The sequence below is a fragment of the Gadus chalcogrammus genome, chromosome 8 (genome assembly GCF_026213295.1).
Source record: "Gadus chalcogrammus isolate NIFS_2021 chromosome 8, NIFS_Gcha_1.0, whole genome shotgun sequence".
Lineage (NCBI taxonomy): Eukaryota > Metazoa > Chordata > Actinopteri > Gadiformes > Gadidae > Gadus > Gadus chalcogrammus.
In genome coordinates this window covers 8,506,545-8,529,927 of record NC_079419.1, presented here as the reverse complement: position 1 = coordinate 8,529,927, position 23,383 = coordinate 8,506,545, and the positions used below count along the sequence as shown (strand labels likewise).

The window sequence follows — 23,383 nt, the reverse complement described above, 5'->3', positions numbered from 1 at the left end:
AGGTGTTAGTCTTTGATCTTGTCAGTGTCTAGCGGAGGGACTCGAGGAGGGAGCAGTGCCACCTTGGAACATGGTGCCTAACATTCACCTGTCAGTGCCCCTCCTGCCCAGATGGGCGGCGCCGTTCCTGCTTCTGCTCAGCTGCACGGCGATGTCCTCTCTGGCAGACAGTAAGTAGCAACGGTTTTATTCTGAGCTCAGTGTTATTTTTGGTTCAGTATCATGTAGCATTTTGGCCAAGCCAATCGTTAAACGTACTCGCACTCGTTTCTGTGACACTGATATCCTTTCTATATTATTTGGCTATGTAACTTAAAAATACGTTCAAATTAACATTATGGCTCAGTCCTTAGGTTAGATCTGACATGCTGCCTCACAATAACGGTACACGTTTACAGAGGATTTTAACACATAAAGTGCATTAAAGTGATTGTACAAGAAAGCATGGGCTGCTTTCTTGTACATTTCATTTATATAATGCTCCATGACTCCAGTTGAAGGAAAGGAGAAAAGCTACACGAGGTGACTAAGCTAAGGCATTAGGAGTGCATTCCTACCCGGAGTTCGGAAACCCGTAGCGCCCGGGTGAAAGGAAGAGGTCGGAGAATGCATTGAGGATGCTCCTCCGGCCTCTATGCCTGGCTGTCGATCCGAATAAAGGCTGTGAGTGGAAGAAGCAGCACAGGAAGATGTGTCACTGTTGCTGGGCCCCGGGGGGCCGGAGAGGCCCCAGGAGGCGGCCGCAAGCCACTGCTGTAGACAGGGTCAGGAACATAATTAATTCACTGCATGACCTCAGCTGCAATGCTGTCACAGGGTTGCTGTAATTCAATTAGAACACCCCCCCCCATCCCCCCCTTATATACACACACACTCACACAATATATACAGTGTATTTCTGTACTCCCCTTGCCTTTCACTTCACTGTTCTTTCAGTTCAAGGCTCTGAGACCTCTTCATACCCAGTATCAATGCAAGTCCGACCCCAGAAGTACGTTTTCACACCTCCTCTGCCAATGCCTCTCATTACTCAAGATAATAATTAATGCAAGAATTATTCTCACCTCTGCCTCGCACTGTGTTAAGCTGTTGTATAAAAGTGTGGTGATTACGGAATGTGCCTTTTTCCAGCCGGCTCTTACAGGGGCACATTGTTGATAGGCCAAGTACCATTATCCACTTTCCTCTGTGTTAATGGCCCTACTTGAGAACCTATGTTCCACTGTTATGTTCACCGCCGTTTACAGATAAGTTCGGCTTCGGTATAAGAACAAATATCTTTCTCTGCTTTACCCATAAGAAAGAAACTGTTTTAAATGACACTCAGCCATTGATCCTTCAAGACTAAATTAAATGGGAGGCTCCCAGTTCGGCTTGTGGACTGAATCAGCACATGAACGTGGGCTTGGTGTCGCATTAAAGTATTCTGGAGCTTTCTTAAGTCTATGGATGTACGTCTATGTAACTCTTTATGGGAATAGGCCAAGGCCTGCTATTACTCAAAGTATAGTGCGAACAGACATGGAATTAAAATAAGACACCAGCAGAAGGGGGCAAAAATAACACCTACCACAAATGGTGGGGTTGCACACAATGGTTGCCTGTAATTTTAATGCGTCTAAGTTATGCAAATGTGATAGTTCTGCTCGCAGGGCCCTGAATTACAGGGCAAACTGCAGACATGATATTTTGGGTGGGGTGCCTGGCAAGGTTTTGATTACCAGTACTCTGTGTAGCTTTCCTACGGAAACAGCACCGGCAAGCCAAGTGGCCTCAGATTGCAGACTTTTGTACCAGTGTTAGATGTCCCCGCCAACTCCACACACCGTTTCTACTGATCGTTCTATTTCCAGTCTGCCTCTCCGGTGTCCTTGTCTCTTGTCCCTGTTCTGTCTTGCTGTGTTTTTGCGAGATTGTGTTGCGTTGCCATCGCTTAGGTAAGACAATTCAATTAGTGTCGTTGCTGTTGATGTACCAAAGCAAATAACGCGCACACACACACACCAACGAACACTCCCCCCACACCCAACTAACCCCACCTCCCCATAGCGGTCTGTGCTATAACCCTATGACATCATTCCTCTTGCATTGTAATTGAGTAGGCTCACAATATAGTGTGATTATTTTGAGTGCCGATCTTGGATGGTCCATTGATCCCTGGGGGGGGGGGGGGGGGGGGGGTCTCTGAGGGGGAGGGCTGGGCTAATCATCTGGCTCTCTGTGCTGCCTCCCTTGACACAATAGACCACCGCCCACTGCAAGGTCAGCCTCAAAGTCAGACATATCCAGCACTTGGATCTAGTGGTTATCTTTTTGTTGTGCTGTCACCCTGAGTTATTCCATGTACTTTAATGTCCTCTTTTGATGTATGTCTCTCTCTCTGCTTTGTTCCCGTTGCCTCCTATAATCTGGGTAGGATTTTTATCGTGAGTTACAGGAAGACCACCAGGGCGGTTTCTTGCACACAGAGGATCGCTCACAGGATCATCATTATGTCTCCTGGTTTAAACATACTTTTTCATGTAACCGCTTTCCCCCACCAATCATTTATTTGACTCTCCGACCCTTTGGCAATCGTGAGTGAAAGTAGAATACACCACAAAAACTACAGAGGCTTTGATTATTTTAAAGGGAAAAAGATCAAGGTAGATCTTTAACAACGGGGGCTAGCTGTTTTACCCACAAATGAATGTCCTATCTGCTATGGGTCAGTATATCCACCGCGTGGCAGGTTTATGGTGTATGTTGTGTTCAGAGGCAATGAAATGCTTAAATCCCTAACCAACAAAACCAGAAATGTACCCTATACCACAATGAAAATGTACGGGACTGCTGTAGGGGCCCTGTAAGTGATCACATAATTTAGAGGGCTACTAAACCGAAGTGCATTGGACAAAAGGGGAGTAGATTTGGGGAGGACGGGGCAAGGGTTGGGCGGTCGGAATTGGATTGTGTTTTTAAGTGGCCATATGGTCACCCAGTTCTCAAAATGAATGGGCAAGGAAATTGATTCTTTTTTTTAATTAAAAGTCAGTAGATCCATCGATAGAACCTTTTGTTCAGGAGGCTAATGTTGTTAGCGTTCTGTGGACCACACAGATGACCAGGCGGTCGAAGGGAATGCTAGGGTAAAATTGAAAGGTTTAACGAGTTGGGATAGAGTTAACAATACTGTGTTGTTAATTAAGATATTTTAATACGATTAATAATTGAATTGGCCACATTGATAGCAGGGCCACACGCAAAGAGGTCTGCCGTCAGTTTTCATTTAGCGTCATTTTAGAAAAGATAGCTGAGGCAATAGTTAAAATAATTTCAAGCCACTTTCCAATTCTAAGATAAACGACTTAATTTAGATGTCAAGTTATTTGAGTGATGTTCCTGGACGTGCACAGAAACTGGGGCAGGGAATGATAGAGTTGGGTCTCTTCGTATTCCAAATTAGTATCAAAGGTTGCAGATTAATTGATAATGAATGACATTTTTCCTGGCATTTTATCAAACCCTAATAGATTTTGTGCACTATTGTACTTCCTAGATGTTAATAGACAGACTTCAACTAGATCATTTAGATGTGGCCGGTTTTAGGCATTCAGAGAACACAGACATTAACTTTGAAAAGCATTCAGAAAGACAACACCTAGATCTATCGTTAGGCCTATTACTCAGAGCGTCTCTCATTGGATCAAACAGCCCATGGACATGGGGCAGAACGGTGAACATCACAGGGATCTCAAGTGGGAACCATCTCATGCCTAAGTGGCTACCTAGGCAATGGCTGCGTGTCAGCAGGCTAGCAACAGACAAAAGGCCTGTGGGCTCCAGTTAAACTAAAAGCTGTTTGTTGTTTCAGGTCCCGAAAGCCACATCATTTAATGGTCTTTCAAGTTTATCCTGCGTAGATTGAAATCACTTTAGGTGCCATGTATGGAAAAGCAGGCGGTGGCGGGGTGAGGTGCGGGTTAAAGAACAATGGCAGGGGCCCTCTCTGGGCTTTGAAGGAAAGCTAATCTAGGGGAGGCAAATTAATGAGGTTATAGGGGTCAAACAAGATGGTACAGTGATGGATGATGACCTCTCACTGAAATGGGGTCCGATTAGACTGGTGCCCAGTTCCCCAGCTGAGCCTCTACAAGACAAACTCTCTTATGTCTCTCTTTCTCTCTTTCTCTCGCCCTCTCTCTCGCCCTCTCTCTCTCTCTCTCTCTCTCTCTCGTTTGCCGTCCCCGACCCCAATAGGGACCACTAAAAGCTTTCCCTCACACCAGCCCATTGGTGTTCAGCCGTTATCATGTCCCGCCCACCCGCCCTTTGCTCCACGGATCCCCCAGTGTGTGCTTCCCCACAGGCACTTAACAAACAAGTTTGGTTTTTATTGTATTTGGTCTCAAGCTGCAGCTTAACAAATTAAAAGACACACTATTAAAATGATACTTTTTTGCCCTTCTGTATTCCTCTATTTTAAGAACTATGAAAGTGCTTCCATTTTATGTCCTAATTTAAATGAGAAAATTTCATCAAGCAAAATAAACGATGATGCCACGGGGTATTTTTGATGAGCTCCGCAGTTGAGCTTGCGCATGAGGCCATTAGCGGCTTGTGTTATAGGTTTGGTGCATGTGCATCATTTGCTCAACAGATGAGTAGCATCGAGACGATCTGTACAGTTCAATACATTGCTTAAAAAAATAGGGAAAAAAACATGACACCTGGGTAGAAGTTATGAAGCCAAACGAGGGCCTTGGAGACACTGCAGAAGGGAAGAACAACATGGGTTCTCTTCATTTTCCCACTCTTGTCCATAACTTTAAGCCGTAGAAAAACAAACCATTTGAAAAACGACCGAGGTCTGTGTCTCTTGGAATGGTATAATATTGCACGTCTATCTTGCGTTCGTGTTGACGCTGCTTCACTCACCTTTCTTCTAAACTTTACCGTAAAGCGCATCAGCTCAGCAGGAAGAAGCCAGCAGTAATGAATCCGGTATGGATAGAGGCTTGTAGGCGCCAGGGTAAATAGCGTGGCTAATGTACAACCTCAAGCCTCCCCATCATATGATACCACTAACCTCGTCATCACAGACATTACCTAAGTCTTGACTAGATTCACAAAGGCACGTCTATCCTCAAAAAAGTGTCATTTATTTAAAACGCTCTCTTTAAAGGTAGACACTTGACGTAGTTTGCCCGATAATGATATTTCTCGGAATGACGCCATATAGCCTCGCGCTGAGAGAACTGCGGGCCGCATTCAGACTTAAGATACTTCTCCAGCTCATAATCGCCTTCCGAGGATGAAAGCCATTACATTAATGTTGCTCACACTGGGAGAAGAGGAGTGATGGGTAATTGCACTCAGAGTTTATGTTCTTCTCCACTGTCTTGAATAATTCACTGAGGAGGACTTGAAGGCCCAGATAGAGAGCCTTTCTTCACGGTCCAGGAGAGTGTTGAAAGTTTGATGGCTTGGATCTCTTTTCCTTCATTTTCTTCTGCAGGTTTTGGGGGTTTGTTTCAATGTTTATTTTGTTGAGGGTAAATCACATTGCTTTGGTTGGGTTATTCTGAGCACATAAAACTCACAGGCCTATTCCATGTTGCATCATTGATCACTCTTTGATAAATCACAGCCTTTTTCTGTTGACTATCATTGCAAGCAAATAGTCAGACATAATAATCAATTTCCTCTAATGTATAGCTAACACAAATATGAATGTTAATAGGAATCAACAATAAATATACATATCTATAAAGGACCCTTTTGCACAGAAACGGAGTGATTTATTTGCTGATTGGGTTTACAAATGACGTGTATAATATGAGATATCTTGTTTATAAATTAGTGTTCTTTCGTGAAACTAGATATTGTGAACATGTTAACAGCTTTCAACAAACAACTACAAGTGCAAACTTTATCAGGGTTAATAACTTGTAATAGAGGCAGCTTCATGTGGAAGTAAGCAGAAAACAAATGTCTTAAAATGCCTAATTGGAAGTGTTCCAGAACAACTACCAGTGTTGATTCCATTAGACGAATTCCCAGTAAGTGTTGCCTTGCGAAAATGATAACGTGCTAATCCATTATTAATAAGAAATAATGGTTTGCACTCTGCTGCACGCATATCGATCTATGTTACTCTACTCCACAGAGTAGCTCTCGATGGGCAGTCTTACAGACTTGGGAATTAGCTAATTGTTAGCTACACCAGTGCCATTTAGGCCACTCTCCATGCTACTTTTGCATTCATTACCAGTCTCTCTCAGAGGACCCAGACAGGGAAACGAGAGTATATTGTATTAATGTCTGTGAAAAATGCCATTACACAGATAGTACTTCAAGTTTGGCAGTCAAATGAAAAACAATATAATTAATATTGCGGTAAAACTCTTTCCTTATCAACAAGCTTCCTAAAATCGTATCTCTATTCTTGGAACATTTAGGGATGAAATGCGATCTGTTGTCTACCAACTCATTCCTCATGCAGACGCTAGCATCTCGTCTTGACCTTGCCTCAGCTGAGGCTTCATGGTTAGGGTCATAGGCTAATGTGTTTGGTGATAGGGGTTACCTGTTGCTAGGATTCTTTGAGCTAAGAACTATCTATCTGTGAGGCCATAACAACATAGGAGGTCACTGACCTCTAAACCTACACGCATAGCTGAAGGCATCTAGTTGGCTTATCTCCTGCAACCGGCAATCAGGGTCCCTGTGATGGACTACTTCAAAACCATCTGACCATACGATCTATGCAGATTTGTCAATAGCTCTGACTGGAGGCCAACTCTAATCTCTGAAGTCAACAGGGTACCACTGGGCCTCTGTGCCGTTCCAACTGGAAACTGGCTGTTGTCAATGTGGTAAATGAGAGATATTCACGAGGAGATAACCTCAACTCGGGAACGATGGTCTTTGCAATCCATACCGTCCTCCCTGACGGGCACAGCGCCGCGTCCCCATCACATCTCCGGTGAAAAGACAATGTCTGCCCGGAGCCTTTTAGTGTCAGGATGGGTGTCTTGGATGTTGATGGATCAAAGCAGAGGCAGATTACTGCTCTGTTCTGGCAGCTGCTTGCAGAGAGAAAGATTTGTGGAGGTAGTCTCATGTTTTTTTTTTTGCTCTCTCAGTAGCCATTGTTTCAGTGTGACAACGGTGTTTCTTGACAACCAGGGAAATTGGGCACCGGCAATAAAATGAGAGGCAGCCTGGATGTATCCCCTTTAAGGAGAGAGCTGACAAAAATGAACCTGGGACGATATCCTCAACTGCTGCTACTAGCATGGAAAAAATATGTAGTTGAAAGAAAACCAGCAAATTATCGAGTTTAGTTTAGGGAGAAACGCTTTTTGCGTGTCATTGCAGTGTGTGAACACTATTAAGAACGTTGGTTGGACGAGGCCTTCGGGATCACAAAGAATCAACTTTAGAAAAACAGCACAGATATTGCAGTTTTTTGAACAGCTTAATACCAGTAGCTCAGAGGAACGGTTTTCCTCCATTCTCTGCTGATCCCTAGAAATGTTCCGGGGGAAAAAAACACCAAAGTTGCTCATTTATGCTTTTCTGGCACTAGACTTTCCTTTGAGCGTGCTTGCTTTAATTTACCATTTGTGCCCCAGAGCTGTTTAATGCAGCCTGATCCTTCCCTCCTACTACCCGACCCAAAGTACCCCAACTCTTTCCGCTTTAATAGAATCGTGGTGGACAGATGTTCGTGGGAGCTCTTGGGGTCAGGATGATGTTAATCAGATCTCCAGGCCTTCTTGTGTTGTATGCTAATCCAGCACACTACTGGTGTACACACTCACACACACACACATGTAAGTGCAGACTATTAACACCAGTAAATGGAAAATGGAATGACTTAATTCACACGGCCAGGCCTTTTGATGTACCTGACGCATAGTCATATGCTACTGATAAGAAAAATAATGCTTCCAATTGTGCTTTGCTAACAAAACCTCCTTTTATATAAAAATGCCATTTAAATGTCATGTGGCTTTTCAGGTGGTACGACAAGGTCACAGGTGGCTGACTGAATTGGATTTTATCGCAAACAGGCATGACCACAAATACATGGGCGGCACTTGCTACCATGCAGCCATGGAAAGCCTCACAATACTGTGTTTATTCTCTATTGTTAATGGTTCAGAATGGCAGGCAGCGATGGTGTTAGCTGCTAGAATTGTGTCCTTAGTGGTCATAAACCTGTCGGGCTTATGAACGTGCTGTAAATGTAATGGTGCCTTTTTTGCATTGGTCCATGAAACATATTTGTGTCGGCCTTCTTCAAACATGTTTTTGTGTTGTTAGGGACATCATAGAAAGATTTTGAACTTTTATTACCATATGAAACCTGCCGGCTTCCCCCAACCTTTTTATTGATGTGGACAATGTGCGAGCTGCGGTTGGGTGATTGTGCGGCAGAGACCCTTTTTGCCGTGCCTGTCTACCATACATATGTTAACAACTACACCACAACAGGTGTGAAATCGCTCTCCTACACTGCAAGTCATCTGAGACGGCAGTGAGCACGGAGACATGTAACAAAGCTCTTCTGTTGTAGGAACAGAGAGAGGCCGAGCATTGGAATTATTCAAGGTCACCTAATGTAGACCGCATGGGCTGGACGTAAGGCCTGTACAAAATGGGCTCCGGCATTCATTGATTTACTGTATCCAAGACTGAACCATTGGACGCGTGCTGATGGCTTGATGCAAGTGCTGTAGTTCAGTAATCAAGACACATCTCTACTAGACTCGTCTTGTTTCTGAAGGCACACAGCGTCAAACGTATACACACGGTAGTGGCTCATCTATGTTGATCACGCTCCCACCTTGTTACCCACATACCCACAACAACCCAACCCTCCGCTCTACAATGCTGGGATTTCAGGGCCTGGTGAAAGATTAGCGGCTAGAAAAGCCAGGTTCTTTCTCACGCTTTCTCCCCATCCCTGCGTAAACTGTCTGTGTTCATGCTGATGCAATCAGGGCTGATTCATGGACGTCATCAATGACTACCGTGCTTAAGATCTGTCATCTTCCATATTTATGATCTACCTTTTATTTTGATTTATAAAAAGCAATTCCTTCCATGAATTTTATTGTAGTAAACACCTACAGATAAATAAAAATACACGTTGTGGCTGCAGCAGTCTGCTACCAAAGCAGAGGCGTGTAAAGGTTTCCCCAGACCGGTAGCTTTCGAAGAATGGGTATCCTATAAATTAGCAGAAAACAAAGAGGTTGCTGGTTCGCTGTGAAAAATTACTACTTTTTTTTTTTTACAAGCCTCCCTACCGACATTCGCAAACACCTTAAAGGAGGGCAAACAGGTGCTATTCTGGAAGGTGAACCACGAGAAAAGGCGAAAACACTGTGGGAAGATCAAACCGAGCGTTTCTCGAAGCTTTGCTTAGTCCTTTTCATGCGTCAAACGTTTGTTGATCGTGCATTAACGTTAACGGCTCTGGGTTTGGATTAGCGCTGTTTTGTCAACGCAGGAGAATACACGGTTCCCATTGATCGGGCCCCTAACCAGTGTAGTCTATTCATGCTTATCAAACCAATCACCAACAGATTGTTATAAGAATGGAGAATAGTGACTGCTTCTGAAGCTCGTTATTAAAGACACATTATTTTCCTGCCACCTTAGATTTTTCAAGGAACGACTGTTGATTGAGAATCCGGGCTTATTCAACATTGATTGATGTAGTGCGGGTGTTTGAGCTTGTTAGGCAATTTACCTTGTTGAAAATGTATTTCTGCTATTTTGTTAAGCATAATGTCTTTGTGTAGGCCTTTGCCTAGGTATAACGTTTGAATAATTGTGATTCATATAATGAATAAAGGGGCTATGTTAGGGAATATTACTATATCTTACATCAGTGATTCCCAGCGTGGGAGGCACAGGGGTAAGGGGGGGGAGGGGCGCAGGGAGATGGGTTGGAAGGGATAATTTAGTGTGTTTTAGTGAGGGGAAAACTCAATTGCACAGCACATAAAAGTTTAAGCACAACAATTTCAAATGTGTTGCCCACAAGAGCATAAATGACTACCCAAGCGTGTGCACCGATGTACCAAACTTCATAGTCACTGGTGCACCCTGCATGAATTTCGCGAGCCACTGCTTGAACCCATCATGATGAAATCACGGCTCTGCGAGCAGGGTAAATACGGGTATTTGACGCGTGACGCACACCTCCGAAATGGTCAAGCTCCGCAAGAAGTGTGTGCGAACTGCCGGGCCACAATGTCAGGGCAAGGAGTGCATCCATTGTGAGATGTTGGGCTGATGCAGATGTTTAAAATAACAATTTAGTCGATACCGGTGTATTTTAAATTATTCATGCCCCCTTTTTTTACCGCAAAAACAATAATCTTTCAGCCCTTCGTCACACTATCTTTGAATGAGCACCAATTCAAACAAATTGATTAAAACAACCTTTAATTCAACATTTTTTCAAATGACTCAGATTATGTTAGTTAAAAAATGGATGTGAAACAACAGATCATCAGCCACTGCCATTGGTGAATGTCATCGTGTTTGCCTGTAGGCCGATGTCAGTCAACAAGGCGAATACTGAAGATTCTGATGTATCTGTATGTTCGATGTATATCGTTAGTTACGTCAAACCGGTGACATAAATGCCATGGCTATGTGTGGTGCACACAGAACAATCTGCACACAAAGAATAACTCTTTGCAGACCGAGGCAAATTTTAGCAGCAAGGATTTTTTTATTACAACTATGCACCGTGGGAACCGGGGAAGGTGGGTTGGGGGGTTCACTACTTTGCTTACAAAAAAGTTTGGGAACCACTGATCTTTTTTTTTTTCTCAGTCAAAGGTAAAGCCACCTGAATGAATTACGTTTTGGGATGAAAATCGGTCGATTAGAATGAGCGATAAATGAATAAAAGAATCAATGGAGCAATCGAATGAAAAAGTATCATGGGTGGCTGCCCTACACGTGACGCATGTTAGTGTGTGTGTTTATGCTTGGGTATTTATTCATCTGTGTATACATGTATGTAGACATCCATCACAGCCCCCCATTAAGAATATGGCATCATTCACCGCCCCGGCCGGGACAAAGGCTCTCACTAAAGGCTCCCCTCTGCATCAGAAAAGAGATGCTACATTATGGTAACTAGATATCGATTCCTCCCACTGCCTCCCTGTCCATCTAGCTCCCCCCTCCCCCCTCCCTCCTCCAGACATCATACAAGAAGATATATTAAAGGAGAGTGTCTGGGATTCTCCCCAGCGTGCCAGAGTGTCCGTCTCGCTCCTGTCCCGTGTACAATAGGGAATGACGCAGCCCTCTTGTTTATTCGCCGGCGGGGCGGTCTGCCAGTCAGAACTGTGGTTTAGGTGTCGTCCCGTCCTCCCATCCCAACCCTGCTTACATCTCAGCGGATGATCCACAGGCCGACCCGGGCAGTGATAATAATGACGTTCACACACAAGCAGTAGCACACACACAAACGCACACGCATTCACACGCTCATGCCAAGGTGATATCCTGCCTCATATCACGCCTGTCTCAGGCTGTAAATAAAGAATTAATAAAGCATAGAAGGGGTGTGTGGGGGGGGGCGTGCAGCGTCATCCAGACGGAGGGAAAGTGGCGTTGAAAGGAGCGCCAATGTCGTGTACACAACAATGGATCAGGGTGTGGCACGCAAGCACACACGCACACCGTCAAACGCCTCACCGCCGCACAGCTGAAACCTTGCGGTGCGCAGGTGTCGCCCGACGTAACGCAGACCGTTTTTACCTCGAAGGGGGAGGGAGAAGGCATCGACGCGGTAACTCCTAGAGGAGTTACGCAAGGACAGCCTTGCGTGCCCCCGGCCTCGCTGTGGCCCGGCCCCATAACCCAGTACCTGCACCTCATGTCACCGAGGATGAGGCCGGCGTCGTGTCATGTTGTCATTACTGTGCATGCCCACCGCAGCGTGACCGAGGATTGTGGATCTTAGGAGGTCAACCACGGATAGAGGCTAGCCCTGATGCCACACTCTTGAACGGGTCAGCGCGATGCACGCAGGACCACAGTGACATAAGAGTGAGCCAGAGGGCGCTGCAAAATGAGCAGGAGCTTTTCGTATGCTCACGCCTTCCAGGAGGGTTTTAAGCATTGTTGGATTGGGGAAACGGCGGTTGCCTTTCTTGCAGTAAAGCAGGTCTATAGATCCGACGATACAGATACAAAAATAGAGTTAAAAAAAAGGAGACAGGAATAACTATCAGGTTTACTTGGGTGAGGTTGTTTGGGTGTGTCTTGGCAGCTTGGGGACATTCGGGTATATTTATTTAGGTATATTTTTTTACATTCTATTCAAATATTTGTTCTCTGAAGGCTTTTGGCGCACATTCCTGTAGGTGTCAACCTGCAGCACGGTTCCACAATGTTGTTCCACAACCTTAGCTCAAAATGCTAACGTAAATCTTTCTCTCCCTCCCTCCCTCCTTCTCTCCATAGGCATGCCAAATTTCATCAAATCCCCCGAGGACCAGATAGGGATCTCAGGGGGGGTGGCTTCCTTTGTGTGCCAGGCCAATGGGGAGCCCAAACCCAGGATCACCTGGATGAAGAAGGGAAAGAAAGTCAGCTCCCAGCGCTTTGAGGTGGGTCACTCGTGCAGGGATTCATAAACACACTGAACGTTTACATGTACCGTGTTCATGTACACCTACTAGGGATGAAAGATTTGGGTAAATAATCTAATTGTGATTATTTCAACCAATATTGCTGTTGCGATTTAGTTTGCGATTATTTTTCTCTTTTTATGTTCTGTTATTCAGTAAACAAGCAATAAATCATTCTGTAGTATGACCAACACAACATTGGAAGCAGTCAACATATAAAATGCTTTTTCCTTTAGGCCAGGCCTATGTGTTGAGATGAATTGATGCATGAATCGATATTATAACATCTTTATTTAACTATTACTTGTACGTGTCAGGTGTCAACAGTTACAAATCCCCCCATTTATTTTTTTTTCTTAGCCTGCGTGATTTGCAAATTGCCTTCTATTACATTGCAATGTCGGTTTAAATTCGATTAATCTTTCAGCCCTAACATACTTCACCCCTCGTCGACGCCTCCACCGACGAAATAAAGTTTAAGCTGTCGATGGACAAGACGGCACACGTGCCAGACTCAATCACTGCAAACCGCAATCACACATCAACACGGCGCTGTCTAGCTCTGCGTGACCCAGCCCAAAGCAAGCAAGTGGGAAGGGGCGGAGGTGGGAACACAATCATTTGCCCCCGTTGCTGAGCTTTGAGCCAACTTCTCCTCTCTGAGCGAGACCAGGCATACCTGCCCTCTTTAATCTCCCTCCATCTTGATTTATGGAGTCTGCTTCATCTCCCTCAGTATATTCACCGTGATTCGCAGACAGTGATTTATTACACTCCACTTTTGACATTTTTAAATCAAAACCGAAATGAATCGGCCACGCGATGCCATAACTTTAGGCATCGCATGCGTGATTTGCCTTCAATTTATTACCGTATTATATTGATTACAAGTTATCTGGCCTTGGTGAGGATGGTTGAACACGGCTGATTAGATAAACAGAAGATCGTGACCCAGCCTCCTCTACTCGTACTGGTGTGGCCAAGTTTTCGGCATGACGTCTTCGCTTCAAGTGTGTCCCGGAAAAGGGCCTATTAGTGTCCCACTGCTGGGAAGTCCTCATCACCAAGACCGAAGTCCACGAAGTTCGCTGCTGTTATTAACCCGACTCATTTGAACGTATCAATTCTAATGTTACTCTAAACTATCGTCTCAGCTTTACTGGGAGAAACTCTAACTAAGGCTGAAACATACCCTAATTGAAACAAATTGTGCAAAGAATTTGGGGAAATGCTTTCATCGACATTCATCATGTCAGCGGTGTCACGGCGTAAGTGAGTGAGCGAGCGCATCGGGGCGTGACGTTTTTTTTTTGATACACGACAACACGACAAGGTTTGACGTATGAAAATATGACACTGTGCGTTCACCGGCCTATCCCTCAAACTGACAAAGCCCCCTTTATTTGAATCCCGCCGTGCTGCCTCGGCGACACCAGGTTATCGAGTTCGACGACGGCTCGGGCTCGGTCCTGCGGATCCAGCCGCTGCGCACGCACCGCGACGAGGCCATCTACGAGTGCACGGCCACCAACAGCGCCGGCGAGATCAACACCAGCGCCAAGCTCACCGTGCTGGAAGGTATCGCTGGTACTTATTTTCCCCCTTCTTTTTCGGTGTGGTCTCCACCTCTTGTCTCTATCTCTGTCTGTATGACTCCCTCTTCTCTCCATTTTAGCAAGTCTCTGCCTGTACCCTCTCTCTCTCTCTCTCTCTCCCTCTCTCTCTCTCTCTCTCTCTCTCTCTCTCTCTCTCTCTCTCTCTCTCTCTCTCTCTCTCTCTCTCTCTCTCTCTCTCTCTCTCTCTCTCTCTCTCTCTCTCTCTCTCTCTCTCTCTCTCTCTCTCTCTCTCTCTCTCTCTCTCTCTCTCTCCCCATCTCCAGTCTCTGCCTGTAGCTTCCTTCGTTTTGTCTCTCTTCTACCCCCCACTCTCTCCCCATTTGTGGATATTCTCTTCTTCTTCTTTCTTTCCCTTTCTCACGTTTCCTTCCTCCCCCCTTCTCATCTGCATTCGTTAAGAGCTTTTTAGCTTTTTAAGCACCTTCACGACACTCCCAAAAGCCAGCGGATGTTTTCTTGCATTAATGATTCATACATAAACATTTCCAAAACACAGAGGACAAGTGAACATTGCAATGCCATGGGAAGGGATCCATATCCATATAGTAGCTTTTCTTAACAATCCACTTAGTGAGACGTATAAGCCCATGTGTGCCTCGAAAATGGTATCCGGGCAATAAGCAAACTGCCATATAGGGCCCATGAGACATTTCCCAGCAGCAATTTCAGTACATTTGCCATCAAGTCACTACTTCTGCAAAAACCTCATGATAGCCGTCATTTCCATGGACGGCATTGGCAACATGATGACTCTTATATGGTCAACCCAACATGACTGGCCTTAAGTGAGGTTCCCTCGAAAACTAGATGGTTCATCTCAAGGGGTTTCCCTTCTGAATAAAATTGAAATCTGTGCCGTATGTCCGCTGAGGCGGCTGACACATTGTGCACGTAAACATCAGGCTTTAAGATGAGCATCTGTGCGGACGGCAGAGAGTCCCACACCTCCTGCCCATGTAGTGGGCTCTCTACCTCCCTGTCTCCAGGCTCACTTGACATCGCGACCCCCTTCCACCCAGCCACCCGTCCTCCTCCATGTCTGTGGACAGATGCATGTCATTTGGAGTGAGGCTCACTCTGCCCATCCTTCCGTACGGCTGAACTGTGAGCAGCGGGGTTGCATCCTTTAATTGATCGCAGCGTTGCCTTGTGGACACTGGTCACAATAGGAGTGGATTTCATTAGGAAACTGTGGAGTGAGTGGGGGAACGACAATAACAACAATAAGATGCAGTGCTTGCCTGCAGGGGCGGGGGGGGGGTTGGAACACATTGCCTTCCATGGAAGTTAAATGACTCCCCTTTCCTTCATATATCCGCCTTCCGTACCTACATTATAATCCCCCCCCCCCCCCCCCCCCCTCACTGCCCAAATTGTCCCTCTTTTCGCATTGATTTGATGATCTCCTCGGCCAAGACTTGCCTAATCTACCTTCAGGGACTTTCCCCCCCCCCCCCCCCCCCCTCCAAACACCCTTCTCTCATACCTTGTTTCCCTCCCCCGTCTCCCCTGCAGTCAACCCCTACAGTAGCGGTGTGATTGCGCACTCCTGCACAAACAAAGCACAGTGTAAGACACGCATGAATCAGATGAGATAAGATGTTTAGTGCCAAGGTTGAAAACAGTTTTTTTCAGTTTTTTTTTTTTTTTTTTTTTTTAATCTTGGAGAGAAAACACAAGTCTACGAACGGGCTTACGCTGAGACCAATCGGTGTCGCTAACAAACAGAGTGGGAGTGCATCCATTGGGACCGCGGTGACGGAGTAATGGCACCGTGCGTGCGTACCTTTGAATAGCATTCGACTCAAAGTGCCTCTGCATCATGCAAATACATTATTAGCATGGGGAAAGGCCAGGGGAAATCCAAGTCCCTGCTACGACAGAGTGATGCACGCAACCACACGTGCATGTCGTATGAAAGGTTCCCATACTCTTCCCGGTACTCTATTTGTGAGTCGGAAATGTATGGAATACAATGTAGGGTATTTAATTCATAAGTCATAGCGCCGTGGCCCTCTATCACTATAAAAATGACTTAAAGAATTGATCTTGTTTCAATGGAATTTTTTGCGGGGACCTTAAGACTCACTCACTCACTGACACACATGTTTCTGCACACAAAGGAAGGAGCTAAGGCAAACGTTTGATACTGCTGCGCTCATTCTGCTGCGAAGACTGTTGAAACACGCGGACACAAACGCACACATTCACGCACACAAAAGCACAGAGAGGCACGCCCTCGCTGAGCACTGGAACGACCGGCTCTATTTTTAAAACAACGGTCTGTTGCCTAGTGTTATGTCAAGCCCGTTTCAATAACCAGAGAAAACACTTGGGGCCCCGGCAAAGACGGTATGCATCTTCTGAATCCGCAAAAGGGTTTGAAAGGGAAGCGTTCTCCGAAACTTTAAGCTTACTGATTACCTGCCTAATGGGTAATATGTAATTGAGTGATGCGCTGCGTTGTATTCACTCTATGTCATTGAATAGTCACCTCTTTTGTTAAGTTGATCTGCCTTATCTGAAATTAGTGCAGAGTAACGTACACATCTATTAGCAAAATGAGTAACCCATCCGCAAATGAACAAGAAGTCTAAAGCAAATCATATAGCACACAGACACCGTTTTTTAAGGATTAGTCAAGCTTACAAAAAAGTGATGACCTCTTCAATCAGCATTGTGAATTAAAATCGAATCACTTATGTTTCATCCCCAACTATTCAATCTCAGGCTTCAGTGGTTCAAATGTAATTTTGTTTGAAATTACCATCATATCATATTTTCCTTTGTTATAATTTTATTGTTAGGCCCTGCGTATGCAATGTTGAACTTTAATAACGCAGACTCTGCTCGCATACGAATGAGCATGGTAGAATGAGGTCAGGGTTCTGTGTAGCCAATTTGTCATCGCACAAGACGCCGTAATGCATTTCTCATTTGTCTATAAAGTTCATTCGTATCGATGACATATAAACCAGTGCATTAGAAAGGAGTAAAATGAGAATACTAGCGTATACAGGGCTGAAATGTTCAGATATCGTCACCGTCTATACAGTGAAGTATTGGCTTGTTGATGGGACAGGGCAGACTGGTTTGGGCAGTCATCCAGGCATTCTTCAAATGTCCAATGCCATTTTGAAATGTTTTCTTCTCATGCATTTGTTCACCAGTGCCTAACATTGCCCATTTTTTGCTTTTCTGTATTCATACGGTTTTCCTGTAAATGTGATCCAAGAAAAGCTTCTAAGAAAACACACAAGATTGTTTTCCACATATTTTGGCGTGAAGATATACTGCATGTGATGCTTGAGCCAACATGAATGCAATCAAAATCCTACTGTTTAAGAGGGGGGGGGCCTCTCCCCCCGCCAATCACACCAGCATAGCGCTGCGAGAGAGAAGGTGCATGACTTTCTCACAATTCCACAGAGTGCACGCGCATATGTCAACTTCCACCACAAAGAGCATTATTAAGTGCGTCTGAGTCGTTCAGGATTACTGGTTTCAACAGAGCGCGGCAAGGTCGAGGATTATTATTTCATATGCCGCCTGCCTCAAAGATAGTTTGTGACAGTCAACACAGGTAGTGCCGTCAATACGATCGAGAAAGTCAGGGCCGTTTGGCTCAGATTAGCGTGTTCGCAGTAATGCCGGTAATTATCACAATTACTAATGCTGATTTCTGCAGTGCGTCTGGGAGAAAAGGAACGCAGACATGGGGGCATTCCAATCGAGCACAGCACAGTTTGGTATCGGCACGGCCGCTGTGATCCTCGAGTTTCCTGTCGCTTCTCGGTTTGCCAAAAACACGCCGCTCAAAAACACACACTTTCCGCTCGGGTCTATATATAATGATATGTAATATATGCGATGATGAGGATGAGGATGTAACCGCTCTGTAGTCTTACTTCGTTCCCTTCGCCTTTTTCTGCTGAGCGCCGGTGGTGTGACCGCTGTCGCACACAGGTGGCCCGTGTAACACTTTCCTCTTTTCTTTTTTTTTGTCTTTGTTTATTTTTCGGGGGAGGTGCCGAAAATTGGACCCAGTCAAACCTCGGCCTAATCAGCCGTGAATACGTTGCACCGTTGCTCTAAACGAAAGGGCAAACGGGCAGGCAGGCATGCCTCGTGGCAGCGGTGTGCGTCAGACGCGGTTACCGCCATGCACGGAGCCCCCCCGCCCCCCCACCCCCCCCCCCCCCACCCACCCCCCCATTAATTTCCTCTTTCGTTTTGTTTCCACCCTGTTCTGTCCGTTGACACTTGGTAATCTGGCTTGCATGTACCCGGCCCACCTGCAGGGGGCTATGGGGGGGGTTAGGAGTGGAGGGAGGAGGGAGGGAGGAGGGGGGGCGGGGGGGGTTCGGACCGGCGGTTTCCTCCCCCAACTCCCCACCACAGTGGCTGCTACGGCCCCCTCTGCAGTCAGGAGGCCTGAGTCACTCTGTAATTCTGTCACGCGGGGTACAGCCCCCCCCCCCCCCCCCCCCCCCCCCCCCCCCCCTCCCCCAAACCCGTACACGCTCTTTGTTCCTCCCGCCGGTTCTCACGCCCCCACCCCACTCCAAAGGTCACGCTCCCCAGGACGGAAGACGTAGGTCCCACAGCCCACCGCACTCCTCATCACGTCCCCTGTGTGAGGTGTGTGTGTGTGTGTGTGTGTGTGCGCTCGTTAGATTAGTGCGTTTGTGTTTTGTGTATCTGTGGGTGTTTGTGTGTGATTGGAAATGGATGAAGGGAAAGAAAGAGAGGGCGAGATTGATCCAGTGCGGGGCTGTAATAGAGGGAGAGGGGAACGCGAGGGGTTGTGACGTACGTACGTGCGTGCGTGGCTAACTGCAGCAGCGCACGAAAACAAAACCTCAGCGTCACTCAGACTGTTCAGTTTGCCTTTCACTCTGTCATGGTGAGTAATGTGCTGAAAGTGGCGTTTGGCTTGAACAATATGAACACTTTGTGCGACGCTGTGAGAACGGGATTCATGTTTGGATAATAGAGAAATAGGCGACAACAGTTTGTGTTGGCTATTACTGTCTCCGTCTGTATAGAGATGAATCTCTGTTTGTATGTGTCTATGTATCTGCCTGAGTACGTGAAGATAATGAAGCACAGAGGCTACATGATGTCAGAATGGGACTTTGCACACCTTTATCTCACTTTCATTCTCCTAATCTTTCTGTCCCCATCTTAAGTTTCAGCTTTGGTTGGCTCATTCTCCTGTCCCGTTATTCTGTCTGTAATCCCCCTCTCTTGTATGTATTGTATTCCTTTTGGGTATTTCTTTCTCTCGGCCCCTCCATTTGTTTCTCGGGGCTATTATTTTCATGTAATAGTTCACAGTGAATTTCCATCTCTCTCTGCCTCCCTCTCTCTCTCCTGATCTGTGCTCTCTCTCTCTCCTGATCTGTTCTCTCGCTCTCACGCTCTCTCGCTCTCTCTCTCTCCTGTGCTTGCTCTCTCTCCTTCCACAGAGGGAGCCCTCTCATTTTATTGTGCTGTTCTCTGTGTCTCGCTGTGCACCTCATCCGCCATCGTCTCTCACTCTCTCTCATTGAAAGCGGTGGCAGGTGCTGTGGTGGCAGCAGCATGGCCACAGTGGTTAGCAGAGAATAGATGGATGACTGTGTGGTTTGTGTGTGTCTCTGTGTTTGTGTGCATGTGTGTCTCCGTGTGCGTGTGTGTGCGTGTTTCTGTTGGCACGCGTGTGTCTCTGTATGTGTGTCTCTGTGTTTTTTGTCGTCTCTTTGTGCGTGCGTGTGTATGTGTGCGTCTCTGTGTGTCTCTGTTTGCGTGTGCGCGTGTGTCTGCACAACGCGCGTGCGAGTGTTGGCATGGCATGCTGACTCATTACCTGAATAACGAGGCTGTTGTAACTGACCTTGAGCTCGTCCCTCCGATTTCTATGCCCCCCTCCCCGCCCCGATGCAACTGCCCAAATAAACGTTTTTTTTTTTTCTTTCTTTCTTTCTTTCTTTCATTCCCGACTTACGTCACACTTTAAAACGCAACGCACACACTTTCCACGACGTGCTTCACATTCCCATTACCGTTTACACCTCGGACCTGATTTGCAACGCATTAGTCCCCATCGGGAAAAAACGGCTGAGCGGCATCTAAAGCGCGTTACAATGGTTAGCAGCGCCGCAAATTAGCATGCACGTTGTCGAAACCCCGGCCACCTTTTTAACAGATTAGAGCGTAATATTCTGAACGCGTTTACTGTGGAATATCAGGTATATCCTCCTGTGGCATTTTCTCCCCCGTCGCCTTCCAGCCATGTTCCTCAGAACACCTCTGGGAGTGGGGAGTGACGGCATGGGGGGGGGGGGGGGGTGGGGGGCTGCACACGTGGAGAACGTTATCTAATGGTGGCACATCAAAAGGGCCATCATCACCCCGGCTCCTCCATTGTCGCAGAGCGATTTGAAAACCGTTCACATGTAGGCCAGCAGGAGCTTCTGTGAATTTAGCTGCCAGTTGAATCAATGCTGCTCCACTGAGGGGATCCCCCCCCCCCCAACACGCACACACAGAAATACTCCAAAATAGAAGCACGAAGCGAAACATCGTCAATATCTTACAATCTATCTATTTAATATCCAATCGCTGCAGCTTCAATGTCATAAATGGGTATTGCATTCGAAAAAATCCTAAATTTGAATTCGATCTGCTGTCCCTTTTTGTGTGTGTGTGTGTGTGTGTGTGTGTGGCAGGGTCTTTATTCAGTGATTTGGTAGCGGTAAACAAATTACGGCCTCACTGGTTAGGAAAGAGCTTTATTTGTTCTGCATGCATTATAGGTGGTCCCTGGTGCAGAGGCAGAAAATGAGTGCGACACAATGCCCGTAATAAATATCTCCGGAGCCAGGCAAGTGCGGACAACAAACCTGACGGGATAAACAGCATAGAAATCTCCCCGCGCCTCTTCCCCACGCAAGATAAACACATACAGGCGCTATACGGGAATGATTTAATACAGAGCCCTGCTCCGGCGACAACTTAATCCCCTCCTTTGCCGTTTGCTATTCAAATCACTCACAATGAGCAAAATGGGTTCTCTTGTGTAACTACTCTCCCTCGTATTACCACCCCATTCTCTTGGAGTCCGTTCTGCTCGCCCGGCCCGCCCGCCCGGCATTTCTGAGACGCCGGCGGTGAGGCCGTATTAAAGTTTGTACCGTGAGCGGCAGAGCGAGCGACGGCACATTGTGTTTGACATTATTGTCCGCGACAATAACGCTAGGTATAGTGAGCTCGTCTTTGTCCAACACGGTTTGGCCTCAATTTTAGATGGGGGGGATAGTGCGTGTTGCTCCCGAACAAAGCAGGAAGACCACCCGCCAAATACACATGTGAAAGTCCACACACACACATACTCACACACACACTGACCAACACACACACACTGACGCACGCACAAACGGTCACACACACACATTGACAAACACGCACACTAAAACACTGACACACACACACACACACACCATGACACTCACACACCATGACACACACACACACCCTGACACAAACACACTCACACAACCTGCAACACAGACACACACACACACCCTGATACACGCACACACACACCCTGACACACACACACCCTGACACACACACACACACACACACACACACACACACACACACACACACACACACACACACACACACACACACACACACACACACACACACACACACACACACACACACACTCGCCACACCCAGATGTGAGGTGACCCCCCCCCGTTGTTCTTCCTAAGCTGCATTGTGGAGGCCTATGTCACCTATTTAATTTCTCTCTCACCATCTGCTGGCTGCAGGCCTGACACCGTAGATCATAGGCAGCCTGACGGGAACAAACTGCATCTGTCTACACACGCCTCGCCCAAGGACTCTGACGCTATGGCAGGGTGGAATCACTCTCCTCCGTGCACTCCATCTGCATCCCCCCCCCCCCCCCCCCCCCCCACACACTCCAACCCCTTCCAAGGTCTCGGCAATCACAGGCAGCCGGGCGATGCGCTTGCCCGGGGTGGGATAGGGTGACTCTGGGTTAAATCGCCTGCATTACGCTCCCAAATGCAAGGTGAACCCTGGTCATTGGCCCCGTGTGTGGAGGAGGGCGGGGGTCCACCGCCTGGATTGGACGCCCACGTGGGTTTCCAACCGTTGGAACATCAGTGTGATTAACACACAGTGCTGAATTATAAAACAATTAAATGTTGGCAGATGTGGGGTCCAAGGGTCTTTAGATGGCCTTGACCAATGACGGTTAAACGGTCAAAAGTAAAAGTAGGCTGTTTCTGATAACCCGTTATCTATGGTAGCTGATTTTTCCAAGAAGTTGTTGTTTTTCGTTCTACAGTTAAGGTTCAGATAACCTATCTAGAGTGAAAGAATTGTATTTTTGAGCTTTATGAAATTTAATCAATAAGACTTTCTGCTGTCATTTTGATTCGTAAATTGCAAAGCGACCCCGATCACGCTTGTGTGACCCTGATGTTTCCCCCCCGGAGCTTTGCTTCAAGAGCAGTTTACAGGTTCCCACGTTATGTCTAAGGAATCTCTGTTTTCCACTCTCGCTATGGGGCCATGTAGCCTAACTATCAGCTTTGCTTGTCCATCAATCGCCTGCGCCTCTGGCAAACTGTATCTGTGGAAGCTGGGATATCTACCCAGACTCCTTCATCAACGTCAGTCATGTCTGTTGCCCCGGGGACGGTGCAAGAGGCCAATGAGTGAGAACAAAATCAAGTAGTCGAGGAAAATGAGAAAAAAACGAGTCAGACTATCAACCGTGTGAACATTTTGAATGTGACAGTCAAATCAAGGATCTTTTTTTCTTCTCTCCAGCATAAGATTGGGCTACAGCGCTGGAATATGTGGCTGCTTCTAAATGGATGAGATTATCACGGTTATTGAATCTCAGCAGTCTTTTCTTTTGATCAGGTTTAATTGGACAGTTTTGCTGTTGGTCATCTTTAAAGCGGCTCCCTAACCAAGGCTCTAAATGTTTATCTAAGCTTGTGGTCTATATGGAGGGTGTGCCATTTAGCATTTCAAATGTTAGCGTCAATCGATTGAATAATGCCTCACAAACTA

General features: G+C 46.4%; 1 protein-coding gene across 3 annotated transcripts in view; it reads left to right on the top strand.

Annotated features, from left to right (window-relative positions):
• Positions 1-23,383, top strand: part of LOC130386932 (receptor-type tyrosine-protein phosphatase F) — a 128,841-nt gene that overhangs the window by 15,213 nt on the left and 90,245 nt on the right. For 2 of the 3 annotated variants that reach the window (XM_056595804.1, XM_056595803.1), the window contains exons 2-4: positions 3-170; positions 12,493-12,638; positions 14,096-14,237. In XM_056595804.1, the coding sequence (XP_056451779.1) occupies positions 71-170; positions 12,493-12,638; positions 14,096-14,237 (388 nt within the window). In that variant the 5' untranslated portion in view covers positions 3-70. Of the gene's footprint in view, positions 1-2; positions 171-12,492; positions 12,639-14,095; positions 14,247-23,383 lie in introns of all 3 variants that reach the window. The other variant, XM_056595802.1, reaches the window with a different exon arrangement.